Below are 19,588 nucleotides of genomic sequence, written 5' to 3' on the forward strand. Positions count from 1 at the left end.
CATTTCTTTATCAGTTTCTACGTCACAGCAAGAACTGATTCTCTGAAGTTCATATTTCTGAATCATTTAAGCGGTCATTGAATCAGTTAGTCGGGACATTTCTTCTTACTTTTAGAATACACTCAAAATGTTGCAATTATTTTTTAAGTAATATCTTTTCTTTCTTTGTTAAATGATTTTATTAGTTGTGTTTTTTTGCGATTCTATTTTGCAACCTGCAAAATTCCAAAATAAAAACTGTGCAAATCAAAAACATGTATACAAAATCAATCAGTAAATAAAGTAAAGTAATGTCTTTTTCTGGAGGGCTTAACGTCCAACAATCAATCTAGGTGCGAAAGGAGGCGATCAACAACATTATTTTTCATAAAAACTATTAAATAAAAACCAAGCCCTAAACTGGAAATCGAACCCAATACCATAATACTTCTTAGTTCTACGAGCCTCGCCTCCAACCACCCTCGACTACCATGGTGCTTACATACTTTTTCTTAATAATAAACAGTTAAAATATTTATTATTCTTTTGTTAAAAATAAACATTTACATTTCATCATCACAATTATAATACTTTTTTTTAACAATGACAATTAAATTTGTAAAGAGTAAATATGTTTTTATCAAAAAATTATCTGAAATTGTATTTAGTCACAGCATTGGATAGGCTAGTATCTGATTTCCATGTTTTGTCAGACTGGTTCATTGTGTGTTACTTTATATGGGACTCTCAGTAGACGTCTTCTTGTCAAGTTTTGATCGTAACTCACTACACGTAAATCAATCGGACAAAATCTCATTCAAAATCAGAAATAATTGCGAATACAGCCTATAAGAAAGTAATTAATGTACAAAAATTTATGTATTAAGTTTCCAGGATACATTAAAATATCGATTTTTTAACATAAACTTCCATTAAAGTCAAAAAGAAAATCAAATTGCTTCTAAGATTGTTGGATTTTAAAAAAATATATATGTTTATGTTAATTGGCCAAAAATCTTAAGTTAACATTGCAATATATTCAGGTGTAAATACACTGTGTAACGGATTCGCTTGACTGGCTCTTAATTCTGCTTCAATAACGTGTGCATTCAGCTCGCTTGCACTGTAGCCAATCAAGTGCTTTAGGTCGCATACAAATTTATATACAAACCGCTTTCCGTGAACCTGAAAGTAAGCACAAAGATAAATGTTAAGTAGTAATGTTAAACAGTCACTCTCTTAATGACATTCTAAAATAGGGACACACTTCAGAGGAAACTGGACAATCCACTTGTTCAAGAGTCTTGGCTTACCATTGGAATTCGGCTTTAAAGACTATCTCTTTATCTATTAGACATATCTAACCCACGAAGTTATCAAATTATATTATATATGGCTTCATCAGAGACACAAATAATAATTTGAAAAAATCTGCTACAGAAAATGGGCTAACTCAATTACAAAAACAATCAAAGCAAAATTCTACTCCTTCATACAGTCTTCCATCCCACTGAAACCATGGTTTACAGCATTTTCAGAAAATAGAGCATTTTATTGTACCATGTGTTGGATGAGAGTCAACCATAATTACTCATCTCATCTACACTTAGACTCCATATGCTCCAGCGATAAAGAATCTACTGCGAAATCAAATCACATTATCTTGGCCTGCAGTAAGTACAAGGTAAGTAAGTACAGGTAGGGATCAGCTGTGAAGATCAGGGCAATATTACAGAACTGCCCACCTCCGACCAACTTAAAACACTACTCTCTCAACCAGACTTATACAACTACATAAGGACTAACAACATTAAATGTTATACACTTTTACCAATCCATTCTCCCAATGATTTGATCGGCTGATTTGCAAGAAACATTAAGCCAAGAATAATATATTTATATGTGCAAGTAAATAGCTTTTTCTCCTTTCAAAGGTTATCAGCGGTCTATGTTGGAACTAATAATTTTTTGACCTCAGTAAAAATAAGCCATCTGCTGATTCTACAATTAAGAGAATTCACAAACACTAAAATATTAGATAATAATAAAAAAATATCAAGAACTTACCTTTGCAATCATATCTCCGTCATAGTAGTATCGTAGAGCACGACTTAATTTTTCGTAATTCATGGTCGGTTTGTTCTTTCTAATTCCCCACAGTCTGGCCACAATATCCGGATAAATAAGTTTAAATTCTCCTTCCACTTCTAACCATTGGATTATACTTCTGTACTGTTTGTCTGTTAAAAGTTCCAGTAGAAATTGCCATAGCTGTATCTGTCCGCAATGAGCACCTAACAGATAATTAACTATTTAGTAATCTAAATTTAATTCAGATAATCAAATAGAAAAGTAAAGAATCAATAAAAAGTACAAAAAAAAATCTAAGACGAACCATGATCGGTCAATGACCCATCAATAGAATCACAAAACAAAACATCTTTAAAAAATTAAAGTAATAAATAAAATCAAATGGAATATGCAATTCTTAATTCTTGACAAATAATAATTCTGTTTGAATTAATTAATGCAAAACAAGTAACGCAATAGTGGTTATTAAAACAAAGAAAACAAAAAAATAATGCAAATAATAGGAAATTCAAGTAATTTTACTGCACTAACTTTTCATTAAATGTTTTAGAATTTATTAGATGTCATGGATCCTCATGCTAACCATTTTCATATACAAAATATTTGTTTAGTAAAGAGTAGCCAACCATAAAGAGTATATCCATAAATTACAGCGAATGGCATTCTACCCCCCTCCCAAAGTGCCCTTAATCGAAGTATTAGAGAAAAATGTTTCCTATAAAAGTTTTAGAACTATTTGTGAGCAATAATTATACCAAGTTTAAAGAAAATCGAACAAACGGTTTCTTTAAAAAAGTTAAATTAGTGAAAAATCTATTCAGTAAAGAGGTACTTCAGGTGTACCTATTTTGGCCAAAAATTTATTGTCGCTTCCCCTGGTCGCACTAGAACAAAATATTAAATTTAAAATGTATGCGATTTTCCGTTCCTAAGATATAGTGGATAAACTCCCTAAAGAGAAGTAAATTCAGCACAAACGTATGGCATCAAAGACCGTTGGGTTAGACAGGGCAAAATTCTAGGAATTACTGGATCTCTAACCCAACTAGCCTTAGCGCCTTCTTTTAAACATCACTTCTCTTTCTCTTTTAACTCTTAACAAGCCGAAGGCGTTCGGTTATTGTCGGCAACTTTCGGCTTAGTTGAATATCAACTTTTATTTCCTTAATATTTAGCATGTAATATGCACATTCACACGACTTTTTTGTATTAATACGTACATTAAATTTTCTTGTAAACTAGAAAACAATACATTTTAATGAAAAAAAAAATCTAATGGGCACTCACACAACTACAACATAAGAAAGAGATAAGATACAACACACAAACATTTCAATTAGCTGTTTCGGCTAAACTAGTGCATCATAAAGGCTGAAATTTGGCTCAAATGTAGAGATAGAAGTTCCCTATATGTGAGCTAAATTTTATTCAATAATGAACATTGCAAGGCGAGAAATTGAGGGTCAATAGTTGAATAAGATGAAAACTTAAATCAGATTTTTTTTAAAAAAAAGTCAGTAATGCATGCCGGCATAAGCAATTTTTAATTTATTTTTTAATACGTTTTATTACAATCAATCTAAGTAAATTGAGTGAAACTCATTACTGAACAAATACTTTATACACGAAAATTGCCAGCATAAGGGTCTGTGACTTCTAATAAATTCTAAAAAATATTAATGAAAAGTTTATGCTGTAAAATTACTTATTACTCAATCCAAAGCCGAGGCTTGCATAATTACAACAAATAAAAAAAGAATAATTGAAAATATAACTTACCCATTCTTAAAAATTTTTCTTGATTCTTTTGCTTAAGAAAGCCAATATCCTGCTGTGGAACTCCAAATACTGCATCATCCTCGTCCTCCGCTTCTACTTTAATATTTTCTGCTTTAGGTCTGACAGCTGGCGCAAAAGCAAAGTATAAAAGAAAAGGATGGCAATTAATTAATAAAACAAACTTTTGACACAACATTGAACTTACCAACAATTTTGCACTTTCGTAACAGTTCTAGATGTGTCCAAAACAGACTGTCTGGATCATTGGGGACTTTCTCTCTAAATGACTGTAACGACATGTTTACTAATTCAGTACCTTTGAAAGCCCAATCAGATAGTTTAATTCCGGTAAGATTGAATTGTCTCACAGCCCACAATAACCAATGTCTGACATGGGCAACATCCCACTGTTCTGGATCTATAAAAATTTAATTAAAAATTCCTAGATATTAATTCCTAGTTTGTGAACCTTATCGTTTTCATTGGATATTGAATGCTAACTAATGCCCCGCAAACTAATATCATTCCAAACTGAAATTCTTTATTGCTGTGAATGAATCCTACTGGAATTTGGAGTTATTTAAACGGTGAACTCTCTAGTCCTTTAAGGAGAGCACCATGAAACCACTTGAACTCTTATGACCAAGCTTATTTTAAGTCTTCTCGAGAAAGAAAAACAAGAAACAGAACAGAGCTTTTATTTCTACAGAACCCGATTTATTATGTTTATTATTAAAAATATGGAGGGTAAAGTTGAATAGAGTCGCCTATTCGTAATGTTTTCCGATAAACGACTGACACGACGCCATAGCACCACCCTAAGCATACTCGTATATTGGCATCAACATGAATCGGTCTTGAAACCTCTGCTCAATCACTTCTAAAACGTAGGACCTAAGGACATGGTTTTAAGTACTTATTGTAATAATGACGACATATTAGCAACATAGAAGTTGGATCCACATTTCTTCCTATCGGTGTAATTAACACGTGAATAGAGACGCAAATTTTTCAATAATAAAAATTAATCGTGTGTTTACACGATATTTTTTATTTGTTTTGACCTGGAGGAATGAATTATGGAGTTCAGCAGAATCTGAATAGTAAATTAGAGTTAAAATGTTGTGGGACATTTTGCAATTTGCGGTTTTGTAATGTATTTTTAAGAAATACCCATGTAGCTAATTTATATTAAGTTAAACTACTGTTGTGTAAACATTCCTATTTTGACCCTCTAATTTTATCATGCACAATGCAGGTTTGGTTAATTTTTTTTTTTGTTAAGAAAGAGAATTACCTTCTGGTATGTTCAGCCTCTTTTGAGTTTTTTTAAAATTATCATCAGCGGCCCATCTCACAACGCTTTCGTCGTCTACTGCGGCCTCGCCATTCTCACATTCAGTGCCCTCTTCCCCGCTGTCCTCATCTATCCACGAAGATATTTATTAAATTCAAAGGAAATCTCATCAATCAGAAAGCTCGCTTCTCTCACTCACTCAATTTTAAAAGTAGATATTTACTTCATTCTGATATATTTTTTTATCACTAAAAAACTCATAAGAGAAAGACATTCATTTGAAATTAAAAGGAAACTTAACTTTTCAATAATTACTCACTTTCTAATTCAACGTATTCTTCAGCTGGTTTTAAAACGTCAATGATATTTATCCTTTTATCGCCATTTTCCTCTTTCAATTCGACGTTAATCTGTACTAGACCTTCTCCTTGTACACATTGATCTACCAAGTTTTTATGACCTTCCAACTGAAATCAGATATAACTGGGATATTATAGAGAAAAACCATTAATAACTGAGGCAGTGGATAAGAGACCAGCGAGGACCCTGGGGTTGCGATTAATTTTTATCGTCCCAGATTCTTCTCTACAGTTAACGCACATAAGATTGACTGTTAAAAGAGGATACTGGTATTTTCCTTTTCGCAAAAGAAAAGGAACACACTTCTTTATCGCCTTAAGAAAGAGTGTCGGTACATGATTCAGTTCTCAGGCGACTTAGTAATGCAAAAAAAAAAAAGAAGCACTTCAGTAAAAACTGTACCACCTTCCTAATTCGTCACTTTATTATAAGGCATCAATGGTAACATTGGTGATTTAAATTCAAATAATAGATAACTATGTTAAATCTGATTGCATGAGGCCTTTAAATCTAGCACTAGATAAAAGACCATGATTACAAGAAATTATCTTGCGATTGTGTTTTCAAGAGCTTTCAGGGTCTTTACAGACGAGGAATCATAATTATAAAAGACTATAGGTAGTATATCGTATATAACTTAAAACAAAGTCTTAGGAGTGGGGAAAAAAAATGATTCAGCTCCTCAACTATTAACTCATTTCTTCAAGGAATATGGTGCCACCATCTCCCCGTTTTGACCCACGAACAAATACATCCCATTTACAATTACCACAATAACTTGATAACTTTGATTAACGTACCATTTGTGAATCTTGTAATGTAAAAGAATACTCATTCAAATCTGTGCCAAGTTTCTCTTGTAAAAGGTACTTCAAAGATGAAAGTGGTTCTCTAATATCCATATGCATCATTATAACTCCATCTTCATTTCTGAAACGAACATTTCAGGAGAAAATGGAATACAGTATGTTCAAGATGAATATTTTTTTATAAATTCTTAGCTTTATAAAATGTGAAGGAAATTATTATAGAAATTCTGAATTTATCCACACAATTCTTAAATATCATGAGTTCCCCCCGAACATCACTAAAATTGAAACCTTAAAGTAATTTACATATACACATATCGTATATAAGTATAAAAAAAGTTACAAACAGCATTGCGAATACTGTTACACTGAAAAGTATATTACAAATCAGGAAAAAGCATTGCCTCATGACATGTAATTTAGTATTGCCGAGAGTAATCTCTACTTAGATTTTCCAAGTTCAGTTTTAGGAAATTGTATGATCTGCTCATATCCATTGTTGATGCCTCTAAAAATTTTACCTCTGCATTTGATTAACTCTCAAATTGCAGTTTCAGTTATTATTATTATTATTTTAGTTAGTTTCTAGTAGTATAATCTATAACAATAAGTGAGTATGTAAATTCTACACTCCAGCAAACACGCCCTCACTTATATTTACTTCACACAAAACTAAAAACCCAGGGTTATTCACTAATAGGATTTTGTTTTATACGTTCAGAAGGTCAAGTCACTGACAATGCCATTAAACTTGATAACCCAATATAAAAAAGAAATGATTTGCTTATTTAGCCTGCCGGTGTTTCTAAAACAGCTGTCAGTAGACACAGTTCTCAGCTGTTAGTTGTCAGGGCATATAAGGAGTTCAACTATCCCTTAGCTTTCGTAGATGGCTATGCCGTGGTGCAACACAACAGTCACAATTCCCGCTGTAGTCCCTTAGCCACTTTTTGCTGCAGTTCCTTGACTTGTTGGATCTCTAGCTGCAGAAATGAGAAAGAGATGTTCTAAATGTCACCAATTTCCCTTGCTTAATTGTTTCCGAAGAATTCACAATGACTGGTCATCTATGATTGACTTACTCAAGGTTAAACACTTTCTCATTCAGAAGGTATTTTGGGACCCTTCTAAGCCAGTCTGTGAATTATGTACTAGTGACTGCGAAAATTGTAGCCCTTGACTACATTACAGCAACTTGACAATCCCTGCTAGAACTGGTTAAGCGCTAAAGAGATAAGTTAATTAAGAATTTTAAAGTGAAAATACCTTAGAAATTGGGCCACCAGTATAGAAATAATTTTCATAAAAAGGTATTCAATTAAAAAGTAGCAAAATGTTCCAAATTCAATAAAAAGTGACGAAATTTTAAATTTAATATTGTGTGACAAGTATTGACTAATAAACACATGTCAATTCAACTGAATTATTCTTCAAAAATGTTTATTTGAGGAAAATTGTAGATTTTGTCAGATCACTTCGGAATGTTCATCGCTTTCACCATATTTAAAAAGATGTGACCTTCTTTTTAAGTATGGTGAAAGCGATGAACATTCCGAAGTGATCTGACAAAATCTACAATTTTCCTCAAATAAACATTTTTGAAGAATAATTCAGTTGTATTGACATATGTTTATTTCTTTTTACTTTAAATAGAATCATCAAAACTTAAAAAACTTACGAGATCAATGATTCATGCACATAAAATGATTAATTATCTTTTATAGAACAAAAGAATCTCTATCTAATCAAAAAGATATAATTTTTAAAAAATGATTATCTTACAGGTTCCCAACATTTTCATCAGAAAGCATTGGTGATGAATTACCCTCTGTAACCATAAAGTCTGTCGGATCCAATTCTGGATCTTCAGTATCTGAAAAACAAAACATTCGAGAAACATGAACTTTGCTCTGTTGAACAAGCAAAATATGCCTCAAAGTAGTTATTGTTAAGCATATGGAACTAGCAAAAATGAGGTTATTCTAACAATTGTTTAGCAAAAGGTCACAAATATAAAAAAAAATGTCCATGAAGGTAAAAACCACTATTAATTATAATTAACCTGATCCATTACTTAAAACACTTCACTTATTTCGAAGCTGGAAGAAATATATAAACTTACCATCATTGTACTGTACATCTTCTTTTTCCAATTTAATCCTTTTGTTTAAAAAGTCACTGATTGACTCTTCAGAATTTCCTACTTGTAGTTTTGTTTCACAACCAATATGCCTTTCAAAAATTAGAGAATGATTAATTAGAATATTCTACTATTAAGGAAATCTTTTAGAACTCAAAAGCTTTTGTTAGTTACTACCTTTCCGCTGCGTTATCGTTAGATATAAAATTGGTATCAAGAATTAGAACCTTATTTTGAGTCCCCATCTTCCAATTTTACACATACAATCGAATCTCTATACTTAAAGAGTTGTCAACTTGACACACTTTCGTTAGGCAAAGCAAACTGAAACCTATCTCTTACAGGTTATATTTTTACTCGTTCCACTGACGAACTACTTTCACTTTACATATACAGTGTAAGCAAGAGGCAGTACGATGTAAAAACAATTCTTTCTACATTAAGCACCAAAGTTTAAGTAAATGATTACCTTTTGGATTACATTTGGACATTTTACAAAATTTAAAGTGACAATTTCTTGAAATACTGAGAAAAACAAATATAGAATCGTTAAACACGGTTAGTATGTTGTTTTATAATTTTCTGATTATAAAGCAGTTTTTGATTGTGGAGGTTGTTTACCTTTCGGAATCACATAAAAAAGAACTAAATTATTTTTAATTAAGGATTCTGTATCCTAATTAATCTCAGAAGTGTTCATTAATCGAAGCAGCAACTGAGTTTGCGTTAGTTAGGTTTTACTCTAATTTCAATGATTACGTGTGTAAATTTTTTGTTTCGTTTTTATTATGGTCACTCATTTTCGTTATTAATTATTTTAATCATTATTAAAATAATTTCTTTAACTTATCTGCATTACAACAACCTCTAAAAGGGTTTCTGTGCATTGCTAAGGTTATTATTTTGTAAATGCTTGCACTTTTTTAAGTACCATTATTAAAACCGACCGGTAAGTTTGATTGTCAAACTGCATGAAAAAGATTAAAGTTGAACTATACCTAACTTTTAAATATAACTTTTTTTAAATATAAAATTACATTTTCTTTAAAGTAAAGGGTTTTTTTTTTGGTTTTTTTTTGTGATTTAAGGCGCGTCAACATCTAAGGTTATTGGCGCCCGGAGCTTTTTCCAGTGCACTGCCGGCCTCCGGACAGTGTTCTCTCGTTACAGACAACACTGTCCATCACCGGACAGTGAGCTGTAAGAAGCTCCTAGGAAGAGAAAATCTAAGGGTCAGCAGCTGGATTCGAACCCGGGACCTCCGCGTGGGAGTCCAGTATGCTAAAGGGTATTATAATCAATCCAATGTTTAACATGTATTTTTTTTTTCTTCTTGCTCGGCTCTACAGCCCATCAATGGGCCTTAGCCTCCTCGTCCGCTTCCGCCAGTCCTCTCTATTTTCAACATGTTCTTGGAGTCCTCGCTAACACCATCATCGTAACCTAGGGCGTCCAACTCTTCATTTTCATCCATTACCTTTCGGGGCATCTCATCATCCGTTATTCTAATTACATGGCCTGCCCAACGCAACCTACTTAATTTTACCACTTTAAAGATGTCTGGGGCGTGGAATAGAGGTATCAGCATTAGAGCGTCTTCTCCAGGTTTCTCCCTCTCTAGTAAGTCCATATATTCGGCGAAGAATCTTTCTTTCAAAGCTTAATAATAGTTTTTCATCGGCTTTCGTTATTACCCAGGCTGGTAGGCATCTATCTCTCTCTCTCTCTCGGCTTGTGGAAGTAGAATAGCATACAATATGTTGGATAAAATTCTATAAGCACATTTAAGTAGAGAGATGCCCGATAATTACACAAATGCAGAATGATAGTGTGCAGGTGGAATCAGTCCTGGTTACCATGACAATGGACTCGTATCGTGGAACTGTAGTTTATAGCGTTCATTTCGGTGAACGGAAAAAAGGCCGAGTCCGAACTCAAAAGTCATTCCGGACTCACTGTTTAAACTGGAAATTTAACCAATGAAAATGTGATTGAAACCGGAGTTCCTAACCCTCTGCTCTTTGTATTGAATATGCTAGTTCGTTTGTAATAAACGTTTTTCATTATGTAAATCATTAAATTGGTTATTTCCTGTTGAATTAAAATAATTTATGCTTTGATACTTTAGAAATAACATTTTAATAATATTGTTTACTTTATTTTATGTAGAAATCAACATGCAGTGCACTCTGTACATTACATACTGTAACCTAACATAAAGCTTTACACATAGTGTTAACTAATAAACAAAATAAATAATATTATTGACAGTCTTCTAAAAAAATCTTGAAACTTATGCCCCCCTCCAAGCATTAGTATTTTTGCTTGCCAGGTTCTTCATGGTGGTGTGTGTTGATTTAACAAGTCGGAATATTCAGAATCTCCTAAATGATAGCCTCAAATCAGTTAAAAATTTTATTTTAGTGTAACATCTAAGTAATTTCAGTATTAATTATTTTCATATATTTATGCTTGAATTTTATGGGCGGAGCGGAATCATTTTTTTTTAAATAAGGATTCGAATCACATCGTTCCACTATTGGATTCGTTCCAATGGACCGAGTCCGCTCAAATGGCCCATCACTACTCAACACTAGTTTTTGAACTCTACCGCGAGATGTACGTTCGTACTTCGTTCGTTATGAACTCCGTATTATACGCACGATAAGATATACACGCAAGAATTCTTATTATTATAATTTACAAATAAATAAAAAAAAGCAAGAAACTGACTGGCTAACATGAAGGCCCTGTGGGTACTAAGTAAGTGAAGTTGTTCAGTGATTATTTAACTTAAATTTCACTTTAGAACACCAAAAAAAAATTGCATGCTAAAAATTAAAAAAATAATTTCACGTTAACATTTTAACATTAACGTTAAAATTTTGATTTACTTTTTCTTATGTTCTTTTTTTTAAATCTTCCATCTCCAATCCAAATTGCAGTAGTGTATTGTCAAGCGGTTCCTGTGGTCGAGCTGGATTATTTGCAGATAGAGTATTTTGTAATATATTGTCGAGATGTAGTGAACTTTGAGAAAACTGCAACTTTTTCTGGCTTTTGAAGAAATATTTATTTTATTATGATTACCTCCGAATAGTCTGGCTACACTTGGCGGCTACCTAGACAGTTTCAGAATTAAGGCTTAATTACAGGGATTGTCTTAATGCATTTTGTCATATCACATACTTGAACAGGCTAAAATAAATTCTCTCAAATAAACCTTTGATATTATTGGGGGCATTAGACAGCATTTAGCTGAAAAATACATACTCTTGCAGAATCAGATGTATGATATACTTTATAATCGCCTGAAATTATTTCAAAGAATGGAAAACGAAGAATGAACAATAGTTCTATGTATGAAGTTTGGTTTTATAAAAATTTGCAAAACCAATAATACCACATGGCTATTTTTGAAAAAATATTTTTTTATACAAACATTTTAAGGGGCGGGTGTTGGTCTAGTGGTCAAGAGCGTGGCTTTGTAAGTGGGAGATCCCCAGTTCAAATCCCGCGTATGACTACTTTTTATTTGTTAGAAAAAATTGTTTATAGTAAAGTATGAGCTTCCGCCCCTGTCCACTATACCTAATTATTGGTAGTTGGACGTTACGCCCCGCCAGAAAAAATAGGCGATTACTTCACTTTTACTTTTTACTTACTAACATTTTAAAAATAGATTTTTGTCACAATAATTCATAAAATTTTAATTTCATATGAATAATACTTGAAAATTGGATTATCGTACACTAAATGGTTGTTTTAATCAAAATTAGTAATTTCTCAAAGCAAAGTACTAATCGGCAGTAACTAATTAAATTTAAAATTAGCAATATCATTTCTCTTGCCCTCGAAGATGGAAGTCTGAAAGTATTGTAATTTATGTGCGGAGTTTTACCGGATATAAACGTTTTAAGGTCTTCAGCGGACGTCAAAATTTACAAATTGATTTCTTCCTCTTGCTGGTCTGCCGCAACTCAAAAGCAAAAATTCAAAATACAACAAGAATTCAATAATAAGGTTTTTGAAAACACAAAATATTTCACAGGAAATATTCCTTTAAATCCTCGGAGACTTTTTATTAAATAAATTTTTAAAAAAACTGCATCTTAGAAAACAGTGTGTAGGAGGCACATAGATTTTGTTTTCAAAGTGCAATCATACAGTGAGAATCATAAAGATCATCATAAAAATTATTAAAATTAAAAATTTGAATTGAACAATTATTACTAAAATTAGTTGTTAGTTCTTTAATGAGTTTGGCAGGTAACATTTGTAAGTTTTGTAATTCAAAGTTATTTTCAGTAATAAGCCAACACGTAGCCAAGTAAATATCCTGAGATACATTTGACGACTGTCGAAGTAGCTACACAATTGTGGTTAACATATTTGCCTGGAACGTCATTATTGTCAATCTAATTTTTTATTTTTAACGTACGGCTTGAAATACTATATAGTTTATTACGTTAAATTTTAACTAATTCCAATGTTCACAGCGTATTATGATGATTCTAACAATAGGAATGAATTTGAAAATAGAACTTGATTAAAGTTTGAAGCACACTTTCCCTTAAGATTTCAAAAACAAGTTTTACACAAAACTTTTTTATAAGAACTTGAAAATATATTGCAGAAACATTAGAATTAAAAATTCATTGGAAAAAAACAAAACAAATATTTTTCTCTGATTATTCCAACTCGTAATTCACCGCGTTGGACTAAAACGCGGCACCATTTACATAAACCATCACAATTATTTAAAACATTTTTATATAAAATATTGCATTTATTCCCAATATTTTAGTGCGTTTATACTAACTACTGGAGTACAGCTCCTCTACATCCAGATGCTAATATCATGAGAAGCAATAGCAACCCCTCCACCCATTTCACTTTAGTTGAGGGAAACTGACTGCAACATCTAAATTTGATTACCTCACTCCTGATATCATATAAGTCTTCCTTAATTACGTAAATCCTGATATAGCTGAAGAAACCCTACTAAGACGGCTCGGCGATAACCCAAGTTTCAGCCAGCAAAATTGAGCTTGATTTGAAGTAAGACGCAATGTTAAGTTGAAACTTATATCAATCTGGAAAAGTAGAGTTAAAGAATACTTCAATAAATCAGCTTTCAATTGGAGAAGAAGTGAATTGACTGGTGCAAGGTTGTAATATAGAAACTTTAAGATAGTGTACAAAGAATGGAATAAAATTTATCAATTAAGACAGTAGTTTGTTAAAGTATAGTAAACTAATATTTAAGAAAATAGTTAAGTAAACTCGTACAGTGTTTCACTCAAGCTGATTTCTTTTTAATAAGCAGGGATACCTAAACCATGGATTTACGGTGTAAACTTAATTGGAAAATTTTGAAGTGCTGAGTAAAAAGTATTTAATTAAACAGGCTTAAGAATTTTATTCGAAAAAATCAATTCTAATCTAAAATCAATAAACAACTAGCATGTTAAACTTCTGCTTGAGTCACAGCTCACAAGCATTAAGTACATAGGACCAATAATTCAAAGACCAATAGGGCATTTTTTTTTTTGGTGAGGGTACTTTTTTTTAGCGAGACTTTGGAAAGAAAAAACTCACTTTTCTCACAATTATAAGAATAAAATTTAGGGATAATTTTTTTTAAATAATTCCCCAAATTGCATTTTAATATAAACATGAATCAGTTAAATCTAATAAACCTGGCATTAAAGAATTGATAATTTAACTATCTGATAAAAAACTAATGTTAATCAGCCTTGATGGAAATGATTAATTCTAGCGGTACTTAATGTTAACTCCTACGTGTTCACTATTTTAGTAAAACCTTGATAGTTTTGATTTTTTTTAGGTGTACTTTTCCATTTTATGTAGAATAAACTTCATATTTATAGAACGTTACAATCCTACATTTATTTTAACCTGTAATAGTTTGAAGGTATAGTTCAGCCAACACTTAATATTTTGTCCGTATCACTATAAAATGTTAATGTACTGTTTACAACGAAACTTTACATAAAGTTTACGTCTCGCAAAACGTATCATGAAAATTTGTATTTTTGATACGAAATTATGGTTATAAATATGTACATATGTTTTCATTTTTTACTGAAATTCATTTATGAGAATACATTTTTTTGAGGTGTCACTTCAGAGGGGTGCCTCTGAATAAAGTTCCCTGAAACCCGCCTACAAAAAACTATTTTCATGAGGAAATTCCCCCCACCCAAAGAAGTGATAGGCCATTATTAATATCCGTGATAAAGGCAATTTAAAGAAAATCATTGAACCTATCGTAACGAATAATCGGTGTATAGATTTTGACCGAAATCTGTGCAAACGACCATAGCACTAAACTTTTTTCATATTAAAGAGAAGAGACTTTGAAACATTTATTTCTGTCAAGAAAACTCAAATTCCGAAATTTGAAAACATTCAAATTCCGAAATTTGAAAACATTCAAATTCCGAAATTTGAAAACATTCAAATTCTTATTCTTCTTATTAAGGGGGAAAAAATACTAGTACACAACACAAATAGCTAGAAAACAAATAATTTAAAATAGCCAGCTAGTGTTTAGGACAATATGAATTCACATATCAAATAATGGATGAGTTTTGGCAACGCACTCTGGAATTTTAGTTATTAGTAATTAATTCTCAAGTTGTTAATGAATAGTCCTTCCCTTCTATTGTATAAATGGAACACGCACGGTTTTATTATTATTCTTTTTTATTAATAAATTGCCGACTAGCCAGCTAGACGAAATTATTTCTTCTTTCATTTTGTCTTTAAATGCCATTATTAAAAGTTTGAATTCGTTCACTTATGATGTGCTACGAAAATTGTATAAGACTTATTAAGATAGCAAAATGCAAGCAGACTGAACTGTTTGAGGTAAGAGAGCTGATGGGGTGGTGAGACGACACTGTTGTCGTCTCATTAAGGGCCTAGCATTTGCAAATGTCACCCACGTGCTCTGTCTATGAAAGGGCGAACATAAAATGCCAATAACCTAAATAAAACAAACCGTAAAGCAATTTTTTATTTTTTAAATATGTATATGCATTTTAAACATTTAATCATTATCTAACATGTGATTTGAATGAAAATCATTTGTTCATAAATAGTCGAAAGATTTTCTTTGATGTTAAATGTCCTGATTGCGATAACTGACTATTGTTTAATTTATTTTCAAGATATCTTGAATAAACAAGGAGTAGGTTAAAAATTATGAAAAACCTTGCACCTTAAGGTTGTATGCTTACCCTAATTTTGCTTTATTTTCTGTTTGGCCGGCTGAGCACTTTCTCTTTCTCTTTATAGCTTTTCCAATTAGCTTCTCTCACTCTTAGTATGTGTTTATATAAAGCATTTCTCCTTCCTAAATAATAAAAAATGAATAAATCAACGACTTATTATTTATAGTTATAGCAACAGCAAAATCTGTATCAGTACTCTTTATAAAAACCAGAAATAAAACGTAGATATCATTTCACTGAATAAGGAATATGATTTAAAGTACGAACTATACCAATATGGAATAAATAACGAATGCTCAACAAGAGTAACAGCTGCTTCTTCATTCACCCTTATGATGACCTCTAGGGCAAGTTTACACAGCCTCCGTCTTAGGGACAATAACTCTTTAGAACAAAGGGCGAACTTAGGGGAGTTAATTGTTCTATGTATCTTATTTATTGTTAGCTTTTTGTTTTCTAACTGTACCAGAGAAGGAAAAAATGGTTCTCTTGTGATTTTTAAATCTGTTCAAGGATGAGGAATAATGACAAAACAGCAGAAATAGGACAAATTATGTTTATAATGCGATTTCTTGCCCTACTACATATTGTAGTACTACTACTTACTGTAGAATTTTGTAAAATACTTCGTACTGGGTTCGTCAATTGCAGTTTTATTTTAATAGATCTCTAATTTAAAAAAATGACCTCTTAAATTTACCTCTTCAATTAATCTAATTGATTTAAAGGCATATTTAGCCAAGTCAACCTGCTACATGCGCAAAATTGTAAATTAGACAAATTAGTGGTGAAAATTATTAATGTTCCGTGTCTAACTGATATTCCTGTGATGTTAGACGAACAAGATATGTTTGACTTTTAAAAATATTTTTTTTTTTTTTTACTAAAGCTGCGTGCATACCTCTCTTTTATGTTTAATAAATATAAATTATAATTGTAACAACTTGTAGTAGAATTGTCAGCAAATATATGGGACAATGTTCATGATAAATAGAAATACACCCAAAGTAAAAGTACTCCTTTCTTGCATTCTCAAATGCTAGTCAATTATTCTTTTTAAAATAAATTTTTTGCTTTTGAAATTCTAATTTTATCTTCTATATATTAGTAGGTACATAAAATATTACAAACTCTCTTTGTTCTGGTATTAAATTGAGATGCATTCCTCAGTGATTTTATTAGTGATCTTGTCTGTACTGCATCAACAGAATTTGATTTCAAATGAAACTTTTTAGTTAAAAGAATAATTAAAAGGAGAATTGTCCAGTAACTAACTATAAATGGAGAAACTGATCTTGCTCTCGTTCCTTTAAACCATTCAACATTTTATACAATTGAAATCAAAACCACAAGGAAAGAAAATTTATTTAATGAAATTGAAGTCGATTGACGAGAAATAGCAGATTATTGGATAGCTTATGAAACACTAATCATCAATCTAAGGCTTAGTGAATTGGTGTGATTTTTTTCACACCATTCAATCAAAACTACTGCAGAAAAAAAAAGTGATAATAGCCAAAATAAAAATTTGTACTGTCACATTGATTTTGAATCTATAATAAAACTTACAAAACTTACTTACTACGTCAATATCAACTTTGGGCACGACTGTAGAGATAGAGGTGGTTGAGACTGGTAAAGTAATAATGGGGAAGTTGCAGAGAAGCTACATCTAACCATAACAAGGTTTTTGGGGCCCCTTTTTTTTTTGGGAGGAACCATGAAAGCACTTCGGGCTGTTCTTTTCTTAAGTTCGATATGATTTAGATCCCATTCTTAAGTGATGAACGTTCTGAATCTAAAATGTATTAGGTCGAACGTAGTGGTGTTTTTGAAAAGTAGAGATATCTGGTTTACTCGAGTACACTAGTCCTATCAACTGAATATATTACGCCTCGCCTAAAGAAAAAAGAAATCTGATAACAAAATGCCAAAAAAAAATCTAAATAAATACTGATAAAATTATAAAATAAAATTCGTTTACTAAATAGTAGTTTTTTTAATTTTGACAAACATTAAAATCATATTCGTCGGCTTATATCTCTGTAAATAAACTTAACAAATCTATTTAGGTAAACTAAAAAAGAAAAGATGTTAGATAAATGCACCAAACTAGCTGACCTCAATACTATTCGTTAACCCAGTACAAATTAAACAAACACTTGTATATTTACGATGAGCATACGTTTTAAAATATGCATGTATATTTAGACACCGCCTGTAACTAACGCTATTCTAAATTAGCTAAGCCAGATTTGTTTGACGTAATGTTGCCATTAACGGCTGCTAATTATTAGTCTAATGTATCATTAAATATCTATATTAATCTTTTAACTTAACTAGCGTTTATAAGAAATCTTAATGAATAAAATATCATTACAATAATGGCGTGAAAAGAAAAATAGAAGTTAGAGAAACGAAAACACAATTAGTTGAAAGTTTACATGATGTCTTCAGACTGAGACTAAGCTCTGCAATATTAATTAATAAAAGTGTGCTACAGTTAAACAGAGCCTTAGTAAATTATCTTTTAATCATAAGCATGGATGAATCTGCAGAATAAACTTTGTGAAAATCTATTTACAATGCTTCTACGTCGATTTATTTTTAACTGTGGATTGTAAATCAAAATTGACGTAGTACTACTGATGATAAATTACTTTTTGAACGTTAGAACATAGAGTTACAAAACATGATAGTGATGAATCAGTTTCACTGTTAAAACAATTTCAGCAGAATAAATCTAGTCTGTCCTTCACAAGCTAGGAAGCATTTGGCCAGCTGGGCGGCTATTTATTTGATTAAGAGAAACTTGACCGCAATATTTTTTGTTTGCCTACCTTTATTCATACTGAATGAAAGCTTTTAGTGTATTCAACTAGTTAAGCGATTCGCAGAAATATTTCTTACATAATAGTTGAAGTAAAATATAATTTTAGTAACAATCTGGCTTTTATTTATCGGAATCCTAATTTAATTTTGATTTTTTTTTTTTAACTGTGAAATGTTTTGGATTAGAATAAATAAATAATAATATATAACTAGTCCAGCTGTAAATCAGAGTGAAAATATCTTGGTCCCAGTAATAAAACCGTCGGTAGACAAATAAAGAAGATTACAAAACAAAAATAAAATTGTCGATATCTTCAATAGATTCTAAATAGTTTTATTTCAATTAATTTCACTCATTTTATAATAGTAAAATATTAAATTGATCTAAATGAGTGCAATGGGCATTGAGTAAAGTAAATTGTTTCAGCCGTTTTCGAGAAAATGCAAACATAAAAACGATTCAGTTAAATGGCACTAACTGTGGCTGATTTTTATCCCAAAGTTTAATGCCGAATCCCATATCATTTTCAACTATCAGAGAACTTCCATTTTTGGGATAGCTGGACCATATAGGCACATGACAATTTGTAAAAACCTCTTCTTCGGACCTCAAAATAGATAGTTTCGGTGAAGTAACATTTTCAATTATTATTATTTTTTTTGTATCGTGAAAGATAAAAGCATTTCTTATAGAATGAATGATTAAAAAGTACTTACTTACGTCAAAGAATGAGCAGGAGATCTTCCAATATAGGTTCTAATTATGTTCTAGAGTCATTACAAAGTTCTGAATCCCAATATAAAAATAAACACACATTCAGCTGGTACATCTAAAATAGAAAATAAATACTTATTAAAGTTAGAATCTCTTTTTTTTAAAATATAATATATACATAAATATGTGTGTGAGTGTGTGCCTTAAGTAGCAATATGTGAAGACAAAGATGTTGAGTTTTACTTAAACAACACATTTGCATTAGGAGTGTGCCCCAAATTTGTTTATAAATAAACACAAGAGAAAAAAATAGGAATGGTAGCA

The 19,588-nt window shown here is 31.4% G+C and overlaps 2 protein-coding genes and 1 long non-coding RNA gene across 6 annotated transcripts in view; 1 reads left to right on the plus strand and 2 right to left on the minus strand.

Annotated features, from left to right (window-relative positions):
- Positions 1-498: 498 nt before the first annotated feature.
- Positions 499-8,809, minus strand: Ets97D (DNA-binding protein Ets97D). 3 transcript variants are annotated; one of them, XM_074133552.1, is made up of 10 exons: positions 8,633-8,809; positions 8,438-8,547; positions 8,098-8,188; positions 6,307-6,436; positions 5,466-5,613; positions 5,147-5,275; positions 4,055-4,267; positions 3,850-3,975; positions 2,047-2,273; positions 499-1,164 (listed from the first exon to the last, which is right to left on the minus strand). In XM_074133552.1, exons 1-10 carry the CDS (start codon positions 8,698-8,700, stop codon positions 997-999), a joined length of 1,410 nt encoding a protein of 469 aa, XP_073989653.1. In that variant the 5' UTR covers positions 8,701-8,809; the 3' UTR covers positions 499-996. The 3 variants fall into 3 exon arrangements, with proteins under 3 accessions (XP_073989653.1, XP_073989654.1, XP_073989655.1); XM_074133553.1 differs by lacking the exon at positions 4,055-4,267; XM_074133554.1 differs by lacking the exons at positions 8,098-8,188; positions 8,438-8,547; positions 8,633-8,809 and adding an exon at positions 7,582-7,725.
- Positions 8,810-9,751: 942 nt separating this feature from the next.
- LOC141457038 (xaa-Pro aminopeptidase ApepP) overlaps positions 9,752-19,588 on the plus strand; it is a 32,454-nt gene continuing 22,617 nt past the window's right edge. Inside the window, exon 1 of the mRNA XM_074133551.1 lies at positions 9,752-11,218. Within this exon, the coding sequence (XP_073989652.1) occupies positions 11,197-11,218 (22 nt within the window). The 5' untranslated portion in view covers positions 9,752-11,196. The remainder of the gene's footprint in view (positions 11,219-19,588) is intronic.
- Positions 11,264-17,853, minus strand: LOC141457045 (uncharacterized). 2 transcript variants are annotated; one of them, XR_012460183.1, is made up of 4 exons: positions 17,839-17,853; positions 17,300-17,616; positions 15,724-15,839; positions 11,265-13,551 (listed from the first exon to the last, which is right to left on the minus strand). It is a non-coding gene; the product is annotated as an uncharacterized lncRNA (long non-coding RNA). The 2 variants fall into 2 exon arrangements; XR_012460182.1 differs by lacking the exon at positions 17,839-17,853 and having other exon boundaries at positions 11,264-13,551; positions 17,300-17,605.

The sequence above is a fragment of the Rhodnius prolixus genome, unplaced genomic scaffold (genome assembly GCF_049639745.1).
Source record: "Rhodnius prolixus isolate KJV_2025 unplaced genomic scaffold, Rpr scaffold_10, whole genome shotgun sequence".
In the NCBI taxonomy this organism is placed as follows: Eukaryota; Metazoa; Arthropoda; class Insecta; order Hemiptera; family Reduviidae; genus Rhodnius; species Rhodnius prolixus.

Coding starts and splice junctions, on each gene's coding strand:
- Ets97D (XM_074133552.1), bottom strand. CDS start 8,700: ATGGGGACTCAAAATAAGGTTCTAATTCTTGATACCAATTTTATATCT. Junction 8,189..8,437: donor AGATGTACAGTACAATGATG/GTAAGTTTATAT, acceptor TTTGTTTTTCAG/ATACTGAAGATCCAGAATTG. Junction 5,276..5,465: donor AGAATACGTTGAATTAGAAA/GTGAGTAATTAT, acceptor CTTCGTGGATAG/ATGAGGACAGCGGGGAAGAG.